Raw genomic sequence first — 27,986 nt, 5'->3', positions numbered from 1 at the left:
CCCCCCCCCCCCCCCCCCCCCGCCAGCCAGTGAAAGTCGGGGTTTCAGAGTGAGTATTCTGATCTATAAAATGGAAATAATAACACGTACCTCACAGAATTATGAAACATAAATGAGATCATATATAGAGAATACCTGCTCTGGTGCCCAAAACAAAAAATTAGGCTTTGAAGAAAATAATTCTCTCCGGGGATAGTGAGAATTCCAATGAAGAAATATAAAAGACATAATGAAGAAAGAAAATCACTGTTTGGACCCACTGGTGTTCTGCTTTGGCAGATGCTAACAATATATGATGAGAAACAGGATGTTTGCATGACCTAAGTATTTCCCCACAGTATACTTATTAATTAAAAAGGGGAAAACAACCATTTTACCATGGAAAAATCTGGAAGACTTCATCTTAACTAAATGATGAAAGGTGACCTTGTCAGTAATGAGACACGCCAACACCATGTGCTCCCTGGTACTAGGGGACCCTGAGGAGCCCACATCATCACTACTGCAGTGTTCTTGCCAAAATTACATTATCTAGAGAAATTGTTCAAGGAAACATCAACAAGCCCAAGTCAAAGAACATTTTTCAAAATTACTGGCCAATACTTTTCAAAAGTATCAAGGTCATAAAAGAAAAAGACTGAAGAACTGACCCTGATTGGAGGAGACTAAGAAACTAATGCATCATGGAAGCCTGGACTGAATCAGGGATCAGAAAAGGAATGTCAGTGGGACAAAGGGCGTGTACTCAGTAAGTGCTGTGCATTATCCATTTTTTCATGATTGCTCACCGAATTTTGATAACTGTACTACACTTCTATCAGATGTTAATGTTGGGGACGATGGATGGAGGGTAAATGGAACTCTGTACGATTTGCAACTTTTTGGGAGGTCTGAACAGTTTTCAAAATGAAGAGTTAAAATACTAGAAAAAATAAATGCTTCTTTATTTCTTTCTCATTCAGGGGCTTTCAAGATAATGGAATCAATATTTGAGAAGGTTTTTTTTTCTTCCCCTCATGGGTGTTTGGAGTTTAGGGAAAATAGCCCTCTATATACTGTATGGTCTACATTGAGCGTAGGAAAAAGTGGCCCAAGATGGGCAATTTAACAAGCATTTCCTGTGATTTGGAAACATGTGCTCCTGAGGCGACCCTGTCATAAATACCAGAGAGAAGATTTGGTAGAAGAGGGGAAAAACCCAAAAGCAATCCAGGAAAGAAGAGGGTAAGAACCCAGGTAGTGATAAAGAGAAATTAGGAGCTGCTAGATATGAGTTTCAAAAAAAAAGGATTTGGTTTTTGAATAAGGACAGGGAGATAGTTCTGGGTGTAGGGAATAGCTATGAAAGATATTTAAAAGGGCAGAGAAGGGACAGAAGAGTTTAAAGATATTTTCATGGCATTTTATGTGTTATGTTCTCCCTGTAAGTCGGCAGTGGAGATTTTGATTTTTTTCTAATTTTTGTTCTGTTTTTTTTTTCTTTGAATATTAGTCTATGCTAAAACTCACCCTTCAGGGGTCTGGTTATAATTCTGTTACACTGTGACATCGTCCATATCATGTGCTTTGTTTGGAAGACAGATGACAAAGCCATTAACCTGGTAGCCCTTTGGTCTTATGAAGAAAAGTGGTTTGGCCTTCAAATTCAAACCTCTGAGAAACTGCTATACAGTCCTCTGCTGCCGGGCAGGACTAGGGACCTGCACCAGCAGACCCCAGGGGGATTGCCAGAGCGGTGTGGCCGAGGAGCTGCTTGGAGTCTCTTACGGTTTGTCTTCACCTGCCGTGCCCATTGGTTTCTTCCTAATCGTTTTCAGGACTGGAAGCCAGAAGTCCATCTGAAAAGACAAAATGATGGATGAATGAGCACTCGAGTCATTTCAAATGCCTCTGACATAAACTTTTCATTGTGGGCTGCTGGCATTAAAAATATATATATAGACTTGGAAATGGCCAAGGGTGCCTGGGTGACTCAGTTGGTTAAGCATGTGATTCTTGGTTTTGGCTCAGGTCACGATCTCACAGCTTTGTGGGTTTGAGCCCTGCATTGGGCTCCAGGCTGGCAGTGCAGAGCCTGCTTGGTATTCTCTGTCTCTTCCTAGCTCTGCCCCTTCCGCACTTGCATGGTCTCTTTCTCTCTGAAAATAAGTAAACTTACCAAAAAAAAAAAAAAAAAGAAAGAAAGAAAGAAAATGGTCTTGCACCATTATAAGAAGGAGAAAAAAAAAGAGACTTGGAAATGGCCAGAAACTTATCCTTGTGAGTTATCTGAGCCTTTCATTGTGTATGAGCTATTTCCCCATTCCCAACTGTCAGGAGCTGATAGCAACAATGGGAATGATTTTTGTCCATGGACGTAAAAATGACTTTCACCCTGCAGAGTTCAATTAATCCTCCCTTCCACCTTGTGGAAGAAGCCAGTTTTGCATCAGTAAGCACATTCATTTAGGTATTCCTGATGGCATATATATGTTTGTGCTTTGAATTGTTCTATGAGTTGGCTGGAATTTCTTACCATTTTTTTCCATTAATTAATAAGTAAAATAAAATCTTTGATGAACATTCATTTTATGTGTAGGAAGTCAGTATATTTTCATATCTATGTACAATTATACATATATGTTGTGTATATAAAATAATCATAATATATATACTTTAATGCTGGAGAATGATCAAGTTCTCTGAAGTTTACCAAACTATAGAGGACAGTTCCCTCTGTTATTTACTTGTCCTTGACGTGATAAATAACGCTTATTAGGCACTGTCCTTTAATAATAATTGCAGAGGGTCTTCCCAGTAGCCTCTCTACCTTACGGTTAATGTACCTACTTGAAATCAGTGTTTTGAAAAATATCTTGCAGAGTCATCTGGACCAGCATTCAAAATCACGAAGCTAAGAGCCTTAGCCACACACATCTATTAATTTTCTCCCCTGGTGTCCTATCTACGGCTGGGGGTGTAAACCCTAACATGAAATTGAAGAGTGCTTTGAAAGTCTATTTGCCCTTCAAACTCAAACCCTCCTTCATTACAGATCACACCGCCATCATGGCTTGCCTTTGTAAAGTAGAGATTCTGTTCACTGTTTCCTTCTCTCTGTGCCTGCTTTGCTCTCTTCTTCAGGAGTTTCACATGCAGGTGCCGGATGCGCTCTCTCTGCACGGTGGGGTAGAAGGACGCGGACACCAGGATTTTAAGCTGAGTCAGGATGGAGGACAGCAGACCCAGCACCACCAGTATCACAAGGATAATGCTGAGAGGAATCCAGGTCTTAGACAGAAGGAGCTTTGGCTCAGGGATGCAGGTGGGTTCAAACAGAGATATATTAAAGGAAGAATCATGTATGATGTCTTGAGTTCCTTGCTCCTAAAATGAAAGAAAAAGACCCTTAAGATCCATGCCATTTTTGCCCTCAGTCCCTGTCTTGCTCAGTCCTGCCCTACAATACATAGCATTTAGTATGAACCATGCAGGGGCTTGGGCTGGAGCCACCAGGGCAGCTCCTTTTTTCTAGGAGGGGAGCAAAGACAAGGGTCGAGTCTTCTTTGCGGCCATTGCAGTGTTTTTCTAAAGCGGGTTTGCGGAAATATAGATTTCCTTGAGAGAAAAGATATCAGGCAGATTTGTCTACTGTGTTCCTTCTTTGGAGAGTCAGGATGCCCATGAAACTGTTGGCATCTCTGAGAAGAAGGCAGAGAAATCCATTTCACTTCAGCCTATGATTCTCTTCACAAATTCAACCACATAACCCAGTGTTAGGGAACACCTGTTTGTACACTCTGGAAGGAAATGTAGGGCTGATGAAAGATGGTTTTAGCTCAACTGCAGGAGATGTGTTTGGGGAGCATAGCCCCTTAGGACCCAACCATATCCTCCCCATCTTGACAAATAACCCAGTGGCAGACCACAAGTTTACAAAGATGTGGAAGCATGAAACTATGTTCTATATCAACCTTCTAGACATTGGGGGTGGGGATTTATTCTTAGTGTAAGAATACTAAGAATAGTATTTGTTGAAGGTGGCTTTAAATCCTCTGTGTAGAATCTCAGACAGGGCATTTCCTCATCTCTGCTGGATGCTCAGGTAAAATGTGTTCCTTTCTGCTTGAAGGCAAGAGTATAAACCAGTTGTCCTCAGTGGACTGACAACAGAGGGCAAAAGATGACATTGAGCCACCCAGCCACGCCACCAGCAGAAGTGTGTGCTGATTCAGTGTTTTGTTTTCCCTGACCTGAGAAAGTCATTTAATCTCTCGGTGGATTTGTTTTCTAATTTGGTAAAAGAGGAATTAATGGACCAGATCCTGCCTGTGAATAAACTACTCCCAGTGTAAATTAAGCACCTTGGGGATGGAGCATTAACCTTACAAACTGGAGTACTTAGTAAGTTATTATCACCGCAGCACCCCAGAGCCCTGGGGCCAGAAGAGGGAAATGACTTCTCCAAAAGAACACAACCACACCTAGAGAACAGAGTGGACCTGGATCTGTCCCAGTACCTGTGAAGACTCTGGAAACTTCATACCTGGAGCATCTCTACAAATGTCAAGTCAAATCTGTAATTTCTCCACCATTGTGTCTAAGCAATGAATAGCCTTTCTGTTGCCTCTCATTTTCTCTTATTACAAAGACAGTTCAGCTACAATTAAGTAGAGAGAGTTCAGTCCCCAGAGCAAAGGCATGTGCTGTTTTTAATACTAGTGAAGAAACAAACACATCGAGTGAGTCAGTGATGAGAATTCCTGCAATAAGAAAGCAGCGGGTGTCCGGTCTTGGAAGAAGTTACTTAATCTAAGAATCTAACTGGGGATTTCGCATTTGGGAGTCAGGGTTTCATAAAGATTGAGTCAACATTTCTGTACTGGGTTGGTGGAGGGTAATGTGGAAGACAAATGAATTCTCTCAAAATGCTGAGCAATATCCTAAATGGTACCCTGATGCTTTTAAATGTGTTTACCTCTCATAAGTACACAATTTGCCAAGACAGCATTGAGTAATGGACCAAGGACCCACTCCACTGTCAGACAGTTCTGAAAAGTCAATCCAGACAAATGCTGTGCACAGTAGGTGTTCAATAAGTAACAACTTACTTATTTTTACTTACAATGCCCACCCATCCAGCTAGCTCCATTTGGGTCATTTCCCTTCTCTCTTCTCTACTTAAAATATTTATTTAAAATCATACAAGAGTGGGAGAGAAATATTGGCAAAACCTTGAGGTGATGTTTCTCTTCCTGCTCGACCTGCAGCACCGGAGGACCAAGGGCCACCAAGGGCATCCTGGGATAAGGGCAGGACACTGCAGGTCCCTGGAGCCAGCAGCTGGCTGCACTCTCCCAAGCATGGCAGGAGAGGGTTTGAGAGAAACCCCCCAGCAGTCTCGTACCCACACCTGCCCCAGCACCCACCACCCGGCTGTTGCTATGAGAGAGGGTGGTGGCCTCCCCCACCAGGATGTGACTGTGCAGTGGCAGCCTGCAAAGCTTAGACATCTTTGCATCCCCAGTACCCAGCGACACCCAGAAATGAATTTGTCAGGACATTGTCGTTGGAATGCTTCTGGGCTTTTTTTGGAAGGCAGAACTTGCATTTTTCTCCTTCTGTTTAAAATGGTGAGAAGTCACAAAGCAGGCCTGGGTATCGGCTGAGAGAGAAATATGAGAGAGGAGCAATAGAAGGGAGGAGAGGAAGAACTGAGCAAGGAACAGAGATAGAGGAGAATGGGTTGGAGAAGAAGACGGAAGAGACATTTCTACCTGCCTCCCACTGCCAGGATTAAGCATGTCTGAAGATTTAGTTTAACTTCCACTGGAGACACAGCTTCCATTACCTCACCTGCTCCAGATATCTAGAGCAATAGACATCTTGTAATTAACTGAATTATTCAGGGGCAGCAGATGCTCAGGGTAATCAACTCTGAGAAGCAGCCTAGGATTATAGGGGATGGAGTTGACCTGCGTGCTGAGCCAGAAGAAACCAGGAAGAAAAGTGTAGATGTTACCAGAAGATCCTGGACCCTGAGATAGAGAGAGTCATGGAAGAGCGGGGCTTCAACGGAGGGCTTGCCGGCACCCTTTCTGCCATTTCCTTCTAAGATCTCCCTTACTGTATCTTAACAAAAAACAAGACAAAATCAGACATGTATAGACAGCTGTCAGTGTTTTCAGCAGCCCAGGCTGGTGCACTCCACCTCTGAATGCACAACACTCACACACACACATGCTTACACACACACATACATACACATATACACGCATGTTCCACCTAGCTTAGCTTCACAACCTCTGGGTTTAAAAAAAATGAAGACAATATCTGACAATACCCACGTCCTCTGAAATGCCCACATAATCACACACTTCCCCAGACAAAAATGGAAAAAAAAAAAGATGCGATGCAAAAAAATCATGGTCTTCCAAGTTGGGACACAGCTGCCAAGAGGGACAAGAACAAGGGAGACAAAAGAAGACACCCCAAGACTCAGGGGGCACCAGCTCAGAGAGACACTGGCCTGACGAATTCAGATTGTCATAGATCCATCCAGTGACCTTCAGCTCCATTGTTCTGGGCGGAGTTTAGAACAATGGTTCTCAATCTTGGCCACACATCAGAACTGCTTGGAGAGTTTTTAAAAATCCCCTACCCAGGCTTCACCCCAGCCCTCTTAAATCTGACTCCTGGGTGTTTGCTTGCTCAGGTCCACAGTGAGGACACTGTGGAGCCATGGTAGACAACCACAGATTTAGAAGGTCCTTGCTTTTGACGCCTGCACCAAATTTTCTCAAAGTATGGTCTCTATAGACCACACACTTTGAAATCCCATGGAGTGCTTATTAAAATTACCCTCCCTGGGATGCTTTTGGTGCCTCAGTTAAGCATCTGACTCTTGATTTCAGCTCAGGTCACACTTAAGGTTGAGAACAACTGACCTAAAAACCAAGTTGATTTTTTTAGGGGGTGTTATCATGTACTAATACCAATCATAGTATCTGGTTACTTAGGAGCCCTTTTTTCAGTGACCATCCTCATAAATGCTCTGCTGATGCATTGGCAGGCCTCCTATGTTGCATACAAGCTTAAATGCAAAGAAAAGAAGTTCTCATTCATAAAAGTTGCTCAAAGTCTACCCGTACAGGTCCAAGGGAGAGAGGAAGACAGACTCTAAGTTCATGCCAGGTACTCTTGCTTGGGAACCAACTTCATGTTCCATATTAGAGACACCTATTCTCCCATTTCAGGGTTTGCTAACTATAGAAAGCGAAAAAACTCCCTCTCTCCAGAGATATAAGATCCTAAGGCCTGAAACCTATACATGTTGCTTTATTTGGGGGAAAAAAAGGATGTTTCAGAAGTAACTAAGACAAAGATCTTGAGATGGAGAATTTACCCTGATTCTCCCGGTAAGCCTTAGCACAATCACATTCATCCTTTAAGAGGGAAGCAGAGAGAGAGTTTACGTAGGAGAAGACAATGTGAAGACAGAAATGAAGACGGAGGGATGCAGCCACAGCCAAGAGAAGCCAACAAGCCACCAGAAGCTGAAAGAAGCAATGAGTAGATTCTTCCCTGGAATCTGAAGTGATTGTGGTCCTGCTAACACTTAATTCCAGCTCAAGTGATACTGATTTTGAACTTGGTACCCCCAAAATTATAAGAAAAAGTTTTTGTTCTTTCAAACCACCCAGTTTGGGTTAATTTGTTAGAGCAGTCACAAAAATGGTGACCAAAGATTTTCAGGATGAGATCATACTCTAACGACAGGACTTCAAGTCAACTTAACCCACAATTGTTGGGCTCCTTCTACATGCCAGACACTACGCCATCATGGGAATACTAAGGTGAATGAGACAGTGCCTTGCTCTGGGAGGTTCATGATTTTTTTCTACTTTTTTTAATTAAAAAAACTTTTTAACATTTATTTATTTTTGAGAGAGAGAGAGACACAGAGCATGAGCTGGGGACAGTCAGAGAGAGAGGGAGACACAGAATCGGAAGACAGGCTCCAGGCTCTAAGCTGTCAGCACAGAGCCCAACGCAGGGCTCAAACCCACGAACCGTGAGATCATGACCTGATATGAAGTCAGCCACTTAACCAACTGAGCCACCCAGGCACCCCCATGACTTTTTTCAAGACAAGTCAGCAGATAGCCAGGACACACTGCAAGAAGCGTGTGTGAGCACCTACCTCTCGGTGCAGTTTCAAGTGGACCTCGAGCCCCGGCAAGCCTTGGAAATGTTTGCCCACTGAGAAAATGAGTTGATACAGAAGATAATCTATGGCTGCAAAGAGCACCCAGATGTAGAAGTGGGTAAGAATGGGGAGGCAAAACAGCCCCAGGTTCTTCCTGTCTTTAGGAGACAGCCGGAAAGATGGGATGACGACATATTTCCTCCTTTCCTTCTTATTCAGTGGGAGGACACAGGGCCTCTGTAGCTGCCTCTCCATTTCATCGAACTGAACAAATTGTTTGGTGATGAAGATATTTTCAAACTTCCAACCACAGGGGTCCAAGAATCGCTTCATGAAGAGGCCAGTGCCAAGTAGCACCAGCAAAAGCCCTGCTAGGGCAAGGAGCTGCCGCCCCAGGGAAGACAGTACCTCGGTCGCTGTCACCATCTGGTACAAGACACCCAGGACTTGGCCTTTGGTGTCATTTAGCTGTGCCTCCAGGGCTTGGCTGGGACTGTGAAGAGAGACTGCCAGAGTCTGGTTCCAAGAAATAAGGTCATCAAATAGACTCAGATGAGTGGCAAGGCCATAAATCCACTGAAGGGCTTCAATATATTTTTTCAAAAGTGGAAAATGTATGGAAAAGCTCTTGGCTCTTACGTTGCAAGTCATGCTGTCCAGGAGACCTTTAAAGTTATGAAAAATATTTTCCACGTGTCCAAAGATTACTATCCCGGTGCCAGCGGTAATCAAAGCATTCCTGCCCTCCCGCAGGCCACAGGAGAGGAAGAAGAGGAGAATGAAACACCGTGCATGCTTGGAGCAGCAGAGCAGAGCACAGGTGATTAACCACGAGGAGCTGAAGGCTATGAATGAGGACAGAAACCCGGAAAAGGCCATAGATAGGAGGCCCACTGAGATGAAAGCAACCAGACAGCAAATTCCCAAATGTTGGATAAAGTCCATCCATCCAGGGCCTTTTGGAGATACATACATCCCCCAAAGACTTAGGAAGATATCAGTGCCTGACGTAAAGACACCCATGCTCCTTGTGTCCCTGGAAATTAGAAAGAAAACAGAGTCAGACTCTGCAAACGAATGTCTTCCGTCACTTTGTAAAGGACATGATCGTAGATTGGTTGGAAAAAAATAGCTGTAATTCTTTACCCATCTCCATCTCCACACACACCCTTTTTAAAGCAGGCTTCACGCCCAGTGCAGAGCCCAACACAGAGCCCAACATGGGGTTTGAACTTTTGACACTAAGGGGTGCCTGGGTGGCTCAGTCGGTTAAGCCTCCAACTTCAGCTCAGGTCATGATCTCACATTTGTGGGTTCAAGCCCCGCTTCGGGCTCTGTGCTGACAGCTCAGAGCCTGGAGCCTGTTTCAGATTCTGTGTCTTTTTGTCTCTCTGCCCCTCCCCCTCTCATGCTCTGTCTCTGTCTCAAAAAATAAATAAAACATTAAAAAAATATATTTAAAAGAACTTTTGACCCTGAGATCAAGACCTGAGCTGAGATCAAGAGTCAGATGTTTAACCAAAAGAGCCACCCAGGCACCCCTCCACATCCCTTTAAAAGTGACTTCACAGCTTCTCCCATCAAGAGGTGGGGGATAACAGAACCCAATAAGAGGTGGGTCTGTTTCCCCAACCCTTGAATTTGGAGTGGCTTTGTGATGTCATTGACCGGTAAATGCAGCAGAGGTGACAGTGTGCCAGTCCTGAGTCTATGATTCACTCTTTCTCCCTTGGATCCCTACTACCGAATTTTTCACAAGTCCAGGTGTGTTAGTCTGCAGTAGCAAATTGCCACAAGCCTAGTGCTTTGTAGAAACACATCTTTCTTCTCTTACAGTTTAGGAAGCCAGAAGTCTAAAATGAGTCCAGAGAGCTGTATTCCTTCTGGAAACTCCAGGGGAGAATCCATTTCTTCACTTTTTCCAGCTTCTGGAAGCTCTTGGACTCTCCTCCGTCTCAGAGCCAGCAATGCTGCACCTTCTTTCCTCTCAGACCTCCGCTGCCATCCTTATATCTTTTGGGACCCTGATCCTCTTGCCTCCCCTTTATAAGGATCCCTGTGATTATATTAGGCCCACCCAGATAATCCAGGACAATCTCCCCATCTCAAGGTCCTTAACTTAACCCCATATGTAGAGAGCCTATCACTATGTAAAATAACATAGTAACAAGTTCTGGGCCTTAGAACATGGACATCTTGGATGTGGGGGGATGTGAATCAGCCTATCCCACCAGGTTGGGCTGTAACCAAATAGCCAGCCAATAGCCAGTCAACTGCCAGACCCCTGAAGGGGGGTCATCCTAGACCAGCCAGTCACCAGCCAGCCCACCAGCTGACCACAGCTACCTTAGTAGTAATAAATGCTTGTTTATTTTAAGTCGCTGTATTCTATGCTGCTTTATTAGGCACTGATCTTTAATGGATAAAAACAATGCTGTATCTTAATGTTGAAATAAACAACCCTAGACTGATGAATAGGCTGAAATTTCAATACATTGCATTATGTAAGATCACTTTTTGATAGTCATCCATTTTCTTCTGCACTGATTTTGCAGACCAGAAAGCATACCAAGGGCACCCAAACTTAAATGTGGCACTGGACCGGAGCCATTGTCTCTCTGCTCTGTAACGATTGTGTCTTACCCACACCCTCCACCCGCCTTACCCTCTGTGAGTGGTTCCCTGAGAATCTCGCAAGGAAAATAAGAATATTTTGCCACTGAATTAATCACCTTTCTTTATTCCCACATCTGGCATAATTAAAATGAAAGTGCTATGAAGTTGCTACCTCCCTGTCAGTCAAGCATCTTTAGGTCTGGGATGAACTCAGACAATCTTGGGTTCATTTGGAATGCTATAAAATCAATTTGAGATGTTTCTCTCTTGAGTGGCATGAAAGTATCTAAAGAGAGCTCTATACCATATGCATGGGATTTTAATGAAGACGTTGATCAGTTTTTAAACACTGTCAAATAAAGGTGCCTGGGTGGCTCAGTTAAGCGTCTAACTCTTGATTTTGGCTCAGGTCATGATCTGATGGTCATGAGACTGAACCCCGAATTCTGCTCTGCAACTGATGGTGTGGGGCCTGCTTGGAATTCTCTCTCTCTCCCTCTCTTTCTCTCTCTCTCTCTCTCTCTCCATCTCTCTTTGTTTCCCTCTCTCTCTCTCCCCCTCCCCACCACCTCTCTCCAATTTATGCATGCATGCATGTGCTCTCTCTCTCTCTCTCTTTCTCTCTCTCTCAAAAATAAATAAGTAAACTTAAAAAATAACACTGTCAAGTACATCCCTTCTCACATCAGGCATGCAGGGGCTGGATTTCTGGAAGAGCTGGGCAATGTTTGAGTCAGGGAATCATACTCAGTGTGTGAGAGGTGTCCAGGCACTGGCTAGTGGGCATGAGCTGAGCAATTCAAGGTGAAGGAACGATTCTCTTTGTGCTCAGGCTGAATGAGGTTGATGAAGGGTGGAAATGAGATGGAGAAAGAAGCAAGTTAGAAGCAACCTGTGGATGTTTCTCCTACAATAATGCAGAGGGCACACAGCTCCCATCATGTAAAGGGAAATGCTTGGCCCAGAAGAGAGATCTGGAGAGACATTGAGGGTTGAAGAAGGGTGATTCCCATGTGGGACTGGGCTTCTTAGAAATTCAGAATCCCACATGATATGGTTTTCTCACTCTATGCAGAGGAGAATTGGATAGCCGTTAGAACGGGGACCAGCAAAAGGACAGAGCTCTTTTATCCTGCGTGCCTGCCTCCTTTCAGATTTGGAGGCTGGCTTGGAGGGTGGCAGTGCTCCCACGTGCTGACCCCCCTCCCACTCTGGTTTGAACCCTGGAAATCACCAAAGGGCTCCTGTGCCCTTGAACCTTCCCTAGTCGGCCGCCTAGTGGCCTGGAAGGGAGGACAGCTGCGGTCAGCGGTGAGCAGGTGGGCAGGATGCCAGGCCTCAGAGCAGGTCGGGAGTGCTCCCACTCCTCCCAGCCATGTCCCCATTCACCTTCCTTGTCATAGCTTTGCATTTGACCTCAAACCTTTATTTGACTAAATGATCCACCTAAAGGACTAAACTGCCTATTCTGTTCACTTCGTGCAGAACATCTCTCTCCATCTCCCCGAAGACCCTGAAGACAGATGCTCTTTGCATTTCCCACCGAGGCCGAGGCTCAGAGTGCTCGCTGAAATCTGACAGCAGTCACACGGAGGGGCGGTGGTGGGATCCGGACCGGCTCTCCCGGCCTCCGGGTCCGCTTCCTGCACCCTGCACCGTGGCCGGATCCCATGACTGGAGCTTGTGTGACTGGACACTCCGCTCAGTGTGTCTCTGCTGCAAGCGCATGACACATTCCGCTGGTGACTCTTTAAGAGCTGACCTGTATATCACAAACCCATTTCTACCTGTTCATCTTCCCCTGCAGAGGATAGTTGGCCTTGTCAGGCTGTGTCCCAATTCAGCAGATTTTTCTCTCCCGCAAATCAGAAATCCCAGCTGTTTTTTTTCCCTAATATGCTTTGCAAGGCACCCTTTTGCTTGCTTCCTAAAAAATTAATACTGTGTGTTTTGGATTCATATTTCCCTTCTCTTGTCTTCATTCTTGCACAGTGTGTTCCTAATACAGATATTTCTCTGAAAGTAAGAAATAGATTTATGGACACATTAAAAGTTTCACATTGAGCAATAAAAACTAGTATCAATTAAGAAAGATATACAACTGTAATTTGGTCTTGTAAGAGGCACATGGTTTCTTAATGAGCAACAGATCTAATATTATCGTCCTTGCTTTTGTACTGAAAACAGCACGTCACTAAAAGACACTGAAACTTTCCGCAGTGAGAGGACTGTGTGCACCCTCTCTTGTTTTATGGTTTAAGCCACAGATCTGGGCTTGGGACCACATGTCCAGAAGCTGGTGTCTTGTCACTGTGCAATGTGGCCTTGATTTCTTCTCCAGTCTGTTTCTCCTCTTTCCTAGCTGAATGTCAATTCTGCCTGAGACCCTTCCTGGTGTGGTTGGATGAGGGGAGTTTTAGCAAGCCCCTTAAGATGGCCAGGACAGAAAGTGTCCAGGAAATGCTGCCCATTTCTTGTTTTTTTTTTTGCAGCTAGAAAAAAAAATTGAGAACATCTATTTTCTGAAGGTCTTCCAGCAACAACTGAATGCTCCAAGTTCAAGGGAGGCGTAGCGACAGGAGCTGGATTGCACTGCCTTCACCGCGCTGATCTTTCCATGGCTCCTTTTTTCTCTTAAATTTTTTTATGTTTTTTATTTATTTTTGAGAGACAGAGAGAGACAGTGCGAGCAGGGGAGGGTCAGAGAGAGAGAGGGAGCCACAGAATCCAAGGTAGGCTCCAGGCTCTGAGCTGTCAGCACAGAACAGGACGTGGGGCTCAAACCCACGAACCGTGAGATCATGACCTGAGCCGAAGCCAGACGCTTAACTGACTGAGCCACCCAGGCGCCCCTCCATGGCTCCCTTAGATGACTGCCATTCCTTCCTCTTGGGCAGAGATGTCATTGTCCTGCTGACCTTTCTTCAGATGGCCCCAATTCTTTCCTTTGAGGCAAATCTGTGATTCGGGACTTGGAGAAGCCAGTTACTTCTTTCTTTCCCATAGACTTTAGAGCCAAAAGGAATCTTACAGATCAGGGCATCTTAAACTTGAGTATGTGATCCCTGGGGGACCCTTGTTAAAATGCAGATTTTGATTCTAAAGGTCTGAAGTGGCACCTGAGATTTTGCCTTTCTGTCAAGTTCCCAGGTGACTGATGCTGCTTATCTGAGGACAGGCACTGGGCAATAAGCTCTGAGTTCAGCCCGGTCTGATGGAACTTTCTGGGATGAGGGAGGCACTCTGTCTCTGTGCTGCCCAACACTGTCAGCACTAGCCGTACGTGATGACTGAGCACTTGAAATAGAGCCAGTGTGACTGAGGAGTTGAATTTTAACTTTAGTTAATTTTAATAATTCAAATTTAAATAGTCACATGTGACTGGTGTCACTGTATTGAAGGGCACAGCTCTAGATGATTGACACCGAGCCAGTTGATTTCCACAGATGAGGACACACCATCCAAAGAGGCCAGGCTGTCCTGGCAATGGAGGCAAAGCTGGGGGGGGGGGCCCAGTTCCACACTTTTCCCATCACATCGGCATCTCACTTCTGACTCTTTGTGAACGCTGTTTCAAAATCCTTACCAGAGTCCCTGAGTAAATGGAGTTAAAAATTTCCCACATCCCAAATTTGCCTTCAGGCACCACAACATACATAAATAGAAAAGTGGAAAACCTGTGCCTCCCAGACTTAGCAAAATAATAGCAATAATAGGTAATGCCTCCCAGTTTGTTCACCAAGTGCCTGGTCACTGTTTTTGCATCTGCTGTACATTATATCTAATCCTCACAGCTCTAGATATTATAAATATTATTATAGCTATATGTTTTAGATAAGAGAACTGAGGTTCAGAGAGGTTAAATAACTTGTACAAGGTCACACAGCTGATACGTGCAAGAGCTGGAACTCTGACCCACATGAATTGCCACTGAGGGTTCAAGATGGGCAGCTTCCTAGACTCTCTGATCTTGAAAGAACAGCTTCTAAATGTATTTGAACTATATTCCCAGAACTCCAGTCATGCATGCATGCAGAAACGCGGATGTAACAACGCTGGCGTCGGCTCTCCTTGCCCTGGCTTCTGCACCGGGGGTCCCCCACCTCCTCTGCCAGCACAGCCCAGGCAGACCCCCAGAGCTGACTGTGGACCACTTATCTCTGGGCTGACACTTTTGCTCAGGGAGGCCCTGCTCCATGTTTTCCTTAAATACTGTTCCAGCCAGCATTAGGCTCAGACTTACTCATCCCTTAAACCAGCCCACAGGGTGTCAAGCCCATCCCAGTCTGAGGTCAAGGCCACAGGGCTCTCATTTTCTCCCAGGGCCAGGGAGCTGAGAGGTGTATTAGGTGCTGGTGCCACACTCTTGTTGTGGGGGGCGGGGTGCAGGGTCGGGGTGCAGGGTCGGGCTGTCCTGTGCTGGAAAATCAGGACAGCGTGGGCAGCACCCAGCATTGCAAATACCTGCAAGCGTCAGACAAGCTCTGTAAAGAGTAAAGGAAATCAGGAGGTACAGACACTTCTTGGGGTGAGGGGTAGGGAGCGATAGGCAGTGGGTCTTGGGGGCCTAGAGAGCCCAGGCCCCAGTTTAAGTTATAGGAACAGTAGCCTCCATCCCAACAGATTTTTTTCAAACCTGTATGGAGTCCCAGTGTGGTTGAATTTTCTGCTTTTTTTTTTTTTTCAAAAGAAGCCAGAAATCTAGACTCTTGGAGGTGACATCTCCTAACATATATTTATATATATATATAACTTTTTAAATACTCTAGCTGCTTTTTGGCCACTGCATGTCAGTTTGCAAATCTTAGTCTTTGGGGAATTCTTACTGCTCCTTCCTCTCTGCTCTGCCTCCTTCCTTATGTTATTCTTTTTCCTCTCCTTTGTTTTATCCCCTGGGACATTTTAAAATCTTGCTGTAGGCCAGTTTCCAGTCTCATGCATTAAGGCTTTTCTCTATACCTTGGGAATAATTCTTCCCCCCAAAGATCTCTAACTCTATTCCCTTCCCTTTGTGCTTACTGGACGGATCCCTCCCTCCCTCTCTTCATCGCTTCCACTGGGAGCTGCTAAATGGCTAACCTGATCCTTTTAACCTGCAAATTCTCTTTGTTTTGCTTCCATTATTGATAATGCTTATTGCCTGACTCAACATCCTTGTCTCCCCGGGAGAGAGTACCTGCGTCTTGCTTTTACCAACAGCAATATCCTCAGAGCAATGGCCACTTTCTTGCCTTCATCCCTAAACTAGAGTTTGCGCCTCACCCTGGGCAGGAAGAACCACAGCTGGGGTCCACAGGAGAGCATCACTGAGGCCCTGTCTCTCTTTAAAGCAGTTTTGGGGGGGACTGGCTGGGAGGGGGCAAGGAAGGAGACGGGGCTGGTTGTGAGGAGCCCCGGGTCCAAGCCGAGAGCCCGGCAGCCCAGGCAACTTGTGTAGCCAGCCTGAGCCCACACTTCTTTACTTTCCAGCAGAGCTGAGCTGTTGCCATGGAAACAGAAGCGGCCAGGCTTCATCACCCCTGCGCAGCAAGCGCGGGCTGTGAGGTGCATACACAGTGGCCCCAGGGGGTGTCAAATGTCAGAGGCAGCAACACAGGCCCCCAGCCCCCACCTCGGAGCCCTGCTCATCCACTCTGTGAAGGAGTCAAGGGGGCCAAGGTTCCTGAGCACCGCTCTTGGAGCACAGATCACCTCTGGAGCTGTACCGCGTCCTTGCTGCACATGCAAAGCCCAGGCAGGAGCCAGGACAAACGCAGCCATGACCTAATGACTAGAGCCACCAAAGAAATGGTGTATCCTAGGAGCTTGCTAGCTTGGGGGGCAGTGGAGACGCATATCACCAGTGCCACTCTGGGGCTGACCAACAGAATAATACCTCAGGGCAAGTGCAGGAAAAATCCAGGTGGTAAGGTGGCTTCCTCGTGGAAAGAGCTGCAGATCAAGGTCTAGGCAATTGTCCTACTGCTGCGCCCTTTCCCCACTTGTGGACACTCGCCTTGTCTGACATCCCCAAGTTTCCATTAAGTGAGACCAGCTCATTCCCTTTTTTTTTTTTTTTTTTTTTTTAACATTTGTTTATTTTTGAGGAACAGGGAGAAACTGAGCATGAGCAGGGAAGGGGCAGACAGGCAGGGAGACAGAATCCAAAGCAGGCTCCAGACTCTGAGCTGTCAGCACAGAGCCTGATGCTGGGCTCAAACCCACAAACTGTGAGAACATGACCCAAGCTGAAGTCAGTGCTTAACTATCTAAGCCACCCAGGTACCCCAAGACCAGCTCATTCTGACCCTGGTCCCCAATGGGATATGCTCGACAAACCCAGAGGCTGTCTGTGGGCACCTGGGGAGAAGGAAATCCAGACTGATGATTCTTCTAGTGTTTCTGTGCTCCTCCAGCGGGCTCTGCTAACCCACTGGGGAAACCTTCCTACCCACCAACCTCTCTCATGATCTTTAGGATCTTTAGGATGGATGGGAATCTCATTTGAAAGGAAATTGGGACAAAGGCCAAAGGTCATAGTGGAATAGGAAAAGAGGAAAAGAGCATAGGGCAAGGAGATAGGAGACCTGTGGCCTCGTCTGCTTCCACCCAGGACGAGCTATGTGACCTTGGGTAGGTCACTTCGCTTCTCAGGACCACAGCGCCCTTGGGCTAAGTTGAGTTCTAATGTTCCTGCTAGCCCAACCATCTGAAGTGAAAGGCACAGGAGGGCCGCCGAGCTGGCTGGGGGGCTGGTTTTCCAGCCCTGCTCCTGTGAGAGGGACAAAGAAGACTGAGGGTTTCTTGACCAACCCCTCCTTCCTTCCTTCCTTCCTCCTTCCCTCCCTCCCTCCCTCCCTCCCTCCTTCCTTCCTTCCTTCCTTCCTTCCTTCCTTCCTTCCTTCCTTCCTTCCTTCTTCCTCCTTCCTTCCTTCCTTCTTTCCTTCCTTCCTTCTTTCCTTCCTTCCTTCCTTCCTTCTTTCTTCCTCCTTCCTTCCTTCCTTCTTCCTTCTTCCTCCTTCCTTCCTTCCTTCTTCCTTCTTTCCTTCCTTCCTTCCTTCCTTCCTTCCTTCCTTCCTTCCTTCCTTCCTTTCTCCCTTTCTGCCTTTCTAAACTCTTGGAAACATACAGTTTGTTTGAGAACACTCTGTTCTCTCAGACTGCCAGTTCACTCCTGCAGGCACAGAGGCCTCCTTTGGACGTGGAGTGAATTCCTCGTCCCTTTTCATCGTTCTTGCTTTGGGAAAGCCAGCAAACGCCTTCCTCCCTGAAAGCCACTTTCACACAAGAAAGGAAAGATTAATGAAAGCTACTGGGTAAACAGAGAGCATTCAGGGAACAATTCAGTCTGTCACCGTGCAGGGCATTGTCAGCGAAGCCTGGCGGCCTTCCCCAGGGCTGGGTCAGCCCTGGTCCTCACCACCACCCAGAGGCGCTGCCAACACAGATCCATTCTGCAAAACCTGGGGAATGAGCAAGTTTACCCAGGCTGCTCCCAGGAGGAGGGTCATCATGCTGAGGTAGTTCCCGAGATGAGGGTACTCAGATCCCTCTGGCCAGCATTAACAAAGACCGTTTTTGGTGTTTCCGTACCCACATAAACTCTGTGGGGTAGAGGGGGAGCTTAGAGTATCCTCTGGTCTCAATTGTATATTCCAATTTACTATTTTTTTTTTCATTAAAAGCAACACCAGGGGTGCCTGGGTTAAGCATCTGACTTCCAGGTCATGATCCCAGTTTGTGGGTTCGAGCCCCACGTTGGGTTCTGTGCTGACAGCTCTGAGCCTGGAGCCTGCTTCTGTGTCTCCCTTTCTCTCTCTGCCCCTCCCCTACTTGCGCTCTGTCTCTCTTTCTCTCAAAAATGAGCAAACATTAAAAATTAGAAAAAAAAGAAAAGCAATTCCAGGGGCACCTGAGTGGCACTGTCAGTGAAGCATCCAACTTTGGCTCAGCTAATGATCTCATGGCTCGTGAGTTCAAACCCCACATTGGGCTCTGTGCTGGCAGCTGAGAGCCTGGAGGCTGCTTCAGATGCTGTCTCCCTCCCTTTCTGACCCTCCCCTGCTCATACTCTGTCTCTTTCTCTCTCAAATATAAATAAACATTTAAAAAAATTTTTTAAGCTATTCTAAGAACAAAATATTCTAAAAGTTTACTTACAGGTTCCTCTCAGGTTCTTCTCTGAGTGCAAAAATACCCTTCCCATGGACTCTGAGTTTTGATATACAACAGGAAAAAAGGAACCAAAGTAACATGAGGGTCACATCACCATGAATCAGCATCTTTATTTCCTCCACAAAGTGACTAAGTCATAATATTGACAAGGGAGATTATAGATGCGAAGGAACTCCATATTTCTTTCCAGTATTTTCCTCAGAATAGATGTTCCAGAAATCAATTCTAGCAAATAATGAAATAAGGCATTTTCAAACACAGGACGGTGAGTTATGAAAATGTGGAGGGTCATCTCCCTCTGGGCTCTTCTCCCTTCACTCTTATTCTCCCCACCCCAGCCCAAGCACGGGGAAGGTGACAAACTTCACCATCACCCCTGCCATCCACAGTTCCAGGGGCATGAAGGACCCATCTCTCCACTGATGACCCAAGACAGGTGTAACTGACTGTGTAACGCCTCTCAATCTCTCCATTTTGGAAATTTAGCCTCCAAGAGGATCAGGTAGTATGGTTTGAGGGAATTAAGGAAACCTCAAAACCTTTCTTCAAAATTATTCTTCACCTTTTGATTGAGACCCATAATATAACTGGAGAAGCTTTTATCTTAAAATTCAAGATGGCTACCAAAATGTAGACGGGTTGGTACAAAGAAAAATATAAACTAAACACGTCTATGGATGGGTTAGTGAAAACTCTGGTGAAATATCATGGTAAAAATACCCAAATGTATGATATTTGGAAGACACAGCCATTCATCATGAACAAACAGGAATCCCGCAAATGTTGTAAGCAAATTAATGAAAAAAAATTACAAAAAAAAAAATCAGTGAGCATCCCTGGAGTGGGTTGGAGGGAAGTGAGTACAGGGGCAGGGACCTGATTTAGAAGGTAGGACCACTGTATTAGTCAGGGTTGGCCAAAGAAATGGAACCAATACAGGAAACGTGTGTGTGTAAAGAAAAAGAAATTTATTTTAAGGAATTGACCCACATAGTATGGGGGCTGACAAGTACAAAGTCAGCAGTGTGAGCCAGCTGGTGAGAGCCCCAAGGAAGAGGTGCTGTTGCAAATTGAGGCAGAATTCCTGCTTTCCTTGAGGACCTCATCCTTTTTCTCTCTTAAGGCCTTCAACTGACTGGATGAGGCCCACCCACCTTACAGAGGATAATTCACTTTACTCAACATTTACTCATTTAAATGTTAATCTTTTCTAAAAAATGTCCTCATATCAACAGCAGAGCAAATATCTGGACACTAGCCAAACTGATCCAGAAAATTAACCATCACAACCAGAACTGAATAATGGAAAGGAAAGACAAAACAGAGAGTTTTGTTTGTCTGTTGGTTGGTTGGTTGGTTTAGGCTGAAAAGAATGAATGGACAGAATTGGTAGCTAGCGGAGAGAAAGGAAAGGAATCAGTGATGATCAAAATTTTCCACCTGAACCACAAAGATCATGGAGGAATGTGGCTAGAAACTTATGATTCCACAAAGATGTCTGTATGGAAATATCCATCCTGTGAGCAGCCAGGAATGTGGTCCCGGATTTAGGAGAAGACATGAGGTATAGAGAGCTTCGAACTGGCCAGGCGAGCGCTGGCAACATAGCATCCAAAACGTTTCTGTCTAATTGAGTTGCACGTTGAAGCTGTGAAGCCAAGTGGATTTTCAGAGGGAGACAGTGTAGAGAGAGAAAGCAGAATGAGGGGATAAGTTTATTGCGGATGGGGCTACAGAGTACCATCTGGAAACTCCAAGGGCCAGGCCTTCTGTTGATTCATCAAGCTCACAGAACACATTCAGAGAAGGCTTCAGGGACATAGCTGCCTCCAGCGAAGTTAAGAAGTAAGTCTTAGCCTTGGGAAGGGTGGTGGGTCGGGAGGCTTCCAGACAGAAAAAAAGAAAAATGGCATGTGCAAATAAGTGCATGGAGACAAATGAGAGCATTGCAAAAATCGGGATGTGACTGTAGTTAAGGAGGTTGGGACAAGCCGTCACAAATGAGGGACATAAGCCTGTCAGAATCATATCTTTGTCAGGGAGCCAATGCAGTCCTGAAAGTGAAGAGGGCCATTGAGGCAAGATGCTTTCATTTAAATAAGAAGATCTGGACTGCAGCGTGGATGCCTGATGTGGGTGATCCAGAAGCAATGCTGGGGGCCCCTAGAGAGGGATGGGTCAGGGAATGAAGAACGAGAGGCAGTCTGGAGATCATGAAGGTGGGGAGAAGAATGAAGCCCAGGAAATGGCCCTAGACTTCGGTGATTAGGAGGTCACTGTGCTGTTGGAAGAGCCATGGCATTAGAGAGCTGGATGTGAGCCACAGGCACGGACAGGAGGGGCAAGCCAGGGTTACTTCGTAGCAGTGTCGGTGTGGAATGAGGGGCAGGTAGATAGTAGTTAAGAAGCAGTGGTTTTGGTTTTTGGAGAACAGAGACAATTTAGCATATCAACCTCACAAAGGAGAATGAAGATAGGAGGAGGTAAGATGAGGACAAAAGAAGGAAAGCTGGGGATGGGCACAATCCCCTTGGGGAAGGAGGAGAGGAGGCCTTCGGCTCTCAGAGAAGGTGGGGGAGGTGGGCCGTCAGCTTGTGGAGAGCACATCTGGGAGCAGCTGCCTGAAGAAACATGCGGAGAAGGAAAGCAATGTGCCCCCAGCCCCCCAGAGCCATCAAGGGGAAGCAGTGAGCCCCCCAGCGGTGCCCAAGCCTTGGAATGAGAGCAGCCAATTGGATTCAGACATTGGAGATGCCTAGAAATGGGTACCACTTAAGGCTGAGGGGCTGGAATGCTGACATTCAGCTGTTGCTGCAAGATTTCTTTCCTGGGCTTCCAGGGGACCCAGATGATGGGAAAGCTGCGCTCAGCTGGGAATTTTAACCTGAATCAGCTCCAGTGTTTCTTAATGACTTTGAAAGTCTGCAATTAGTGGACTGGACAATTTGAGAGTCTCTGTCCTCCTGAGAGAAACAGCTTCAGAACAGCGATGGTTGAGAGGACCTGGTGTGCAGCAAACTTCCTGATTCCCACTTCGGGGCCCGGGGACCACGGGGATCTCTAGCATTCCTCCCGACGTGCTGGACAAGGAGCAGTCAGTCACCGCTGAAGCTCCTGTAAGATCCTAGGGTCAGGAGCATCCAATTGTTCTCTCTGCTGCCATTGGAATCTGCCCCAGAGGCAATTTTAGTGTTGATGAGTCAGGAAGCATGGAAAATAGGTTCACTTTAGACTTCTGAGTCATTCAGCCCAGGAATCTCTGGAGAACAAGACAGGGAGTGGGTGTTTGTAAGACCATAAGGCCCCGCATAGACAAGTGTTGTCATTTTGTCCAGTTGGTAGCCTTTAGTCCCTTAAAACCGGCTGTAGTCTTTCTGGACCACCCCGTTAGAGATGGTGATTCTCCTACTTTGAATAACAATGAGAGACTTTTGTCCCATGAGTCCTGTTGTGTGGTCTCTGCTTGGAAACTCTCTCCTTTTAATCTCAGAGTCATATTCCCAAGTGTTTCTCTGAGATCATCCAAGTCATATCCTTTACAATTAAAGATCTGGATCATTCCTGCTATCTCAATATGGAAGTCTTCCAGTGTTTTGCATTCACGTCCTTACCAAGCCTTCTCCCAACCTCCACCCGCAGGGCCCCTGATAGGAGAGATAACAAATATACCAATTGTTCAAGGTACTTTTTCTTTTGGTAAGCTGTGTCTTATAGAGCAGATTTAGGTTCACAGAAAAATTGAGGTGAAGAAGGTGCCCGGATTTCTCATATACTCCCTGTCCCCGAGCAAACACAGCCACCCTCATTATCAACATCGCACACCAGCATGGAAAATGTGTTACAACAAGTCTGCATTGAGACATCATAGTCCCCTGAAGTCCATAGTTTCTATCACAAATCACTCTTGCTGTCATAGATTCATTGGGTTTGGACAAATGTGTAATGACTTGTGCCCACCATTATAGGGGCGATTCACTCATGCAGAATAGCTCCATATAAAAATCCTTGTGCGCCTACCGGTTGATCCCTCTCTCACCCTAACCACAGCAACCACAGATCTTTTTATTATCTCCATGGTTTTAGGGAGTCACAGAATTCTCAATCAACAGGCTCCAAGCTCTGAGCTGTCAGCACAGAGCGTGACACGGGGCTCGAACTCACAAGCAGTGAGAGCATGACCTGAGTTGAAGTCAGCCACCTAGGCGCCCCAGGGGGATTTTCTTCTGATGCTGTAACACCTTGCAAACTCAGTGGCTTAAAAGAACACAAATGTATTCTCTTACAGCTCTGGAGGTCAGAAGTCTAAAATGGGTCTAACAGGGAATCCAGCTGTCAGCAGGGTTCTTTTTCTTTCCAGATGCTCTAGGGAAGAACCTGTGCCCTTGGTTTTTGCAGCTGCCCATGTTCTTTGGCTAGTGTGCCCTTGATCTTCAAAGCCAGCCATTGCACCACTCTGACCTCTGCTTCCATGCTCACATCTCCCTCTCTGAATTTGACCCTCCTGCTTCTTCCTATAACCCTTGTGACTACATTGGTCCCACTTGGGTAAACCAGGCTCATTTTCCAGTCTCAAAATCCTAACTGATCACATGCGTTAGCCTGTAAAGTACCACATTCACAGGTTGTGGGGATTAAGACACGGACTTCTGTGGGGAGTGAGAAGGGGTGCGTTATAAATCTGTCTGCCAGGGGACCTATTATTGCTTTCTAATAGCTCTCCAATTAGCCCAATATTATTTATTAAATAATCAATCCATAATTACTAATAGGAAATGTCAGTTTCATCATATAAAAATATTCATGGGAGACTTATATTTATTTCAGAACTTCCTATTCTGTTCCTCTGGTCAGCAGAAGACACTTTTTAACAGGCATACTTGGTCCCCATGGCAACAGATCACAATTCAAACTCCTTCCCAGGACTCTTGAGACTTTCATGACCTGCTCGGGTCCCTCTTCTCAGCCTCACTGCCTCCATGCCTTGCAGGCCCACCAGGCTCCGGCCAGGACCAGGGCAGTCTAGTGACCTGTCAAACTGCAGGTGACACCACTGTGTAAGAGTACCACCTCCTGAAGAGACGCTGAAGTGAAAATACGAGATCTTTGAGATGTGCAATGGTAGGATGCCACCTCACACTCTGTGAACAATAATGAGCTCTGTTTTGATGCTTCCAAATCTCAGCCCAACGATGTTTGTTGAGAACAAATGCTGTCCCAGATTCCAAGCCTGCCCCTCTGGCTCTAGAAAGAATGGGCCACCATCTCTACCTTCGAGGCATTCCCAATCTGGTGGAGAACTCAAATATGTAAAACAAGAATGTTAGTACAGGCAGATAGCTGTTGTGATTGGGGTGAGGTACAGCTGCATTCCTGTATGTCTTTCTGGATGCTTCCATTATGTTAGTATTCATTACAAAAGACTATGTTATTTATTTGATAAAATAGCAGAATCTGTTAAAATTTTGGACCAGCAGCTGACTGTAATGACCATGTTACAGCTGTCATTGGTAAGATTACTACAAATATCCTGAGCTCATATCAAGAGGCTGCCTGGTATTTGCTTCCTCAGCCACATCAGCTGCCTGACGGCACAATGTCCAGCAGCCAGGATAGGAAATGCTAGAGTTCTTTTTCTAGTCATCACAGACATCTCTGCCATTGACTGGTAAACTGTGTCTTCTCAAGCAAGTCACCTAACTGCTCTGTGCTTTAGTTTTTTCATTTGCAAGATGGCAGGGTAAAATCAGATGACCTCTAGAGCCATTTCAATGATACCAGCTCTCATCCATCGCTGGTGGGGATGCAAAATGGTACATGCACTTTGGAAGACAGCTTGGCAGTTTCTTACAAACCTAACATATTCTTACCATCAAATCCAGCAGCTGAGATACCAGTATCCTCAGTGTTTACCCAAAGGGGTTGAAAACGTATGTCTACACAAACACCTGCACGCAGATAGTAATAGCAGCTCTTTTCATAATTGTCAAAACATGAAAGCAATCAAGATGTCCTTCAGTAAGTGAATGCATAAATAAACTGGGGCCCACCCAGACAATGGAACGTTATTTTGTGCTGAGAAGAAATAAGCTATCAAACCATGAAAAGACATGCAAGAACCGAAAGTGCATATTACTAAGTGAAAGGAACCAATCTGATGTTTCCAACATCATTACAACATTCTAAGAAAGGCAAGACTATGGAGACAGTAAAACGGTCAGTTGTTGCCAGGAGTTGAACAGGCAGAGCACAGAGGATTTCCAGGACAGCGAAACTGCCGTGTGTGATCCTACATTGGTGGGTACAGTTCATTATCCATTTGTCCAAACCCACAGAAGGTGCCTCCCCAAGAATGAGCCCTACTGTAAGCTACAAACTTTGGGGATTGTGTGTCATTGTAGGGTCATTGGTTGTAACAAATTTTCCACTCTGTTGGGGAATGTTGACAGTGGGCGAGGCAGTGCGTGGGTGGGAAGCACGAGGTATATGGAGACTTTCTGACCTTTCCATTCAATTTTGCTGTGCGCCTAAAACTGCTTTAAAATATAAAACCTATTTTAACAATTTTATTATACCATAGTCGTCATTACTGAAAAGTCTGACATCAAAAGTTACAGCATTTCCCAATATCTTCTCCCTCAACTCGTAAGACTTATAATCTAGAACCTTACTGAGTCCTAAGAACATGGGCTCTGCACCTAGTGGGGTAATCCCAGAAATGTTTCTTAATCTCAGAGGGAGGCAGTGATGAACCCAACCCCATGGGATGGGCTGGGGAGTCTACACTGCAGAAGGTAGGGATTCCAGAGTGTGATGCTGCCGGACTGAGATGGGACAGGGACCCTGCCAACCATCAGTCCATGTATGGTCAGCCCTGGGGTCCACACCCCATCTCCAGTTATTCTCCAGCAAGAACCAGCTTGCTCCCCAGAGCTGGAAATTCAAGACCAGAAGATCCAGGTTCAAAGTGGAAAGTTCAGTTAGAGAGAAGATGGAACTTTTAAAATAAATGTATAACACATGAGAGAAGAAAAGAATATGTCTCTTGAGATTAATACATAATTTACTATGGGGTCTTCATACCATGGGGCTATAAATAGAAATGAGGCAGTTCTTTATATCCTTAAATGGGATGATCTCTAAAAAATAGTAGTTGGAAAAGAAAGATAAGAAGCAGAATGATATATGTATAAAAAGGAGCAAAAGTCTCTATAGGTATATTATTTTATCTATATCGTTGTTTCTGAAAGGCTGCACAACAAACTAATTAACTGTGGTTGCCCTTGAGGAGGGGCGTGGGTGATTGCAGGACAAAGGCTGAGGAGGGGACGTTTTTACTGCATTCCTTTGGTATATTTTGAACGTTGAATTGCATGCACTTTGCCCCTTCAAAAAATAAATAACATAACCACCCCTACAATAACAATAAAATAATAACTATTAAATTCTAACTTAGTATATTTTATAATTTTATAAATATATTACAGTTCTATGTGAACTTTATGAATATATTTATATAAGTATTAAGCCAATCATTGACTATCATATAAATAGTGGGAAACTAGTAAGTAAATAATAACGCAGCACGATCTGCATTTAGAGCCACTGACTCACTGTGTGGTCTTGAACAAGCCATGTATCTTTCTGAGCCTCCATTTTGCTCTGAGTTCAATGACCTTTATTATTGCAAATAGGGGTGGGTAGGGAGAGGGGGAAACTGTCACGGGGCTGACACCATCCATGGGGGGAGGGCAGCTGGTGTGTACATCAGCTCTGAGATCTGCCCACCTGGTAGGTGGGTGAGGGGCGCACAGGGAGACAGGTCAAGGAGCGGAGCAAGGGCTCTCCTGGGGCCAGTAAAAGTCCTTGGGACACTAGTCCCTCCCCTGGGGAAAGTTCTGGCTCCAAAGCAGAGGCAACTTTGTAAGTCTGGCCCAAAAGCCTGAAGCATTCATCTGCTCTGGAGCTTTCTCCGTCCCTGGTCTCATCTTGGCCTCTATTCCTCTTGGCCATCAACAGGATAAACACTTTGAATTTACACAGCCCCAGACGCCTGCCCTGGCCCAGTCCCTAATGGCTTCCTGGCTCGGGCCAGCCACTGAGAAGCCAGAAGGACTGCCTGGGCAAACTCTTCTTCCCTGCCAGGCGCCTCCCACCAGCCCTCAGTGCTTTTCCCTGAAGTTCTTCATTCTCAAGGAGGACAGGGGTCATGAATCAACTGTGGGTCAGCAGACAGAGAAGTGGCTTCTTCCCCTAGTTCTGTTGTGGGTAAAACTGAGGCACCAAAAGCCTGAGTCACAAGCTCAGGGCAGGGTGGCTGGGCAGCAGGGGTGCGACCTGCGGGCCATCCTGCTCTCCTCTCTTCCTTGCTTTAAAAAAGTCACATTCTATAAAGGGAAATAAAAAAGGACTTGTTTTTCATCTGGTCTCTGTAGGTGTCCTCCCCCTGCCCGCCTCACAACACAGTTAGTTATTCACTTGAAACCATTGAACTATTATTATTATTTACAAATAAGCAGAAGGAAAAACAGAAATGTCTTCATTTAATTGTTCCTTCTCTGTAGGCATCACTGGCTCACTCACACTGGCCTTACTTAGTGCCTTGAAGAGAGCCAGATTTAGGAGAAATATTACTTCAGCTCTCAAGGCGAAAAAAGTTTCCACTAGGAGGCATAGACTCTGGAAAATTGCTAATAAATTGCTCCTGCCTGCTATTAAAAGGATCGATAAGATAAGGCAAGAGAGGACTGATGGGAGGGGGTGGAGCTTTGAGTACTAATGGAGGACGTGGCGCCTGACAGCCCAGAAGGGTCTCTAGCTGGGGCAGCCAGTGCCCATTCACCTCCTTCGGTGAGCCCTGGGCAGCTTCATTCACTGCCTTGGAGATCAGTAGTTATTGATGGTGCTTATGAATAATTAAATCAAAGAGCATGTGGGGGAGTTTAGATATCAGGGAAATTTCCTGAAATACTATGTCTGCAGCACGGAGAATGCACCAATACACCTCTTCCACGAGTTTACTTGTGATGCC

General features: G+C 45.7%; 1 protein-coding gene across 1 annotated transcript; it reads right to left on the bottom strand.

The window, feature by feature from the left end:
• Positions 1-17: 17 nt before the first annotated feature.
• On the bottom strand, positions 18-18,987 carry DCSTAMP (dendrocyte expressed seven transmembrane protein). The gene is made up of 4 exons (XM_029923633.1): positions 18,944-18,987; positions 8,183-9,224; positions 3,058-3,366; positions 18-1,838 (listed from the first exon to the last, which is right to left on the bottom strand). Exons 2-4 carry the CDS (start codon positions 9,209-9,211, stop codon positions 1,764-1,766), a joined length of 1,413 nt encoding a protein of 470 aa, XP_029779493.1. The 5' UTR covers positions 9,212-9,224; positions 18,944-18,987; the 3' UTR covers positions 18-1,763.
• Positions 18,988-27,986: the final 8,999 nt, after the last annotated feature.

This window comes from Suricata suricatta, chromosome 15 (genome assembly GCF_006229205.1).
Source record: "Suricata suricatta isolate VVHF042 chromosome 15, meerkat_22Aug2017_6uvM2_HiC, whole genome shotgun sequence".
NCBI lineage: Eukaryota > Metazoa > Chordata > Mammalia > Carnivora > Herpestidae > Suricata > Suricata suricatta.
Note: the sequence above shows the minus strand (reverse complement) of the source record. Positions and strands in the feature narration are given on the sequence as shown.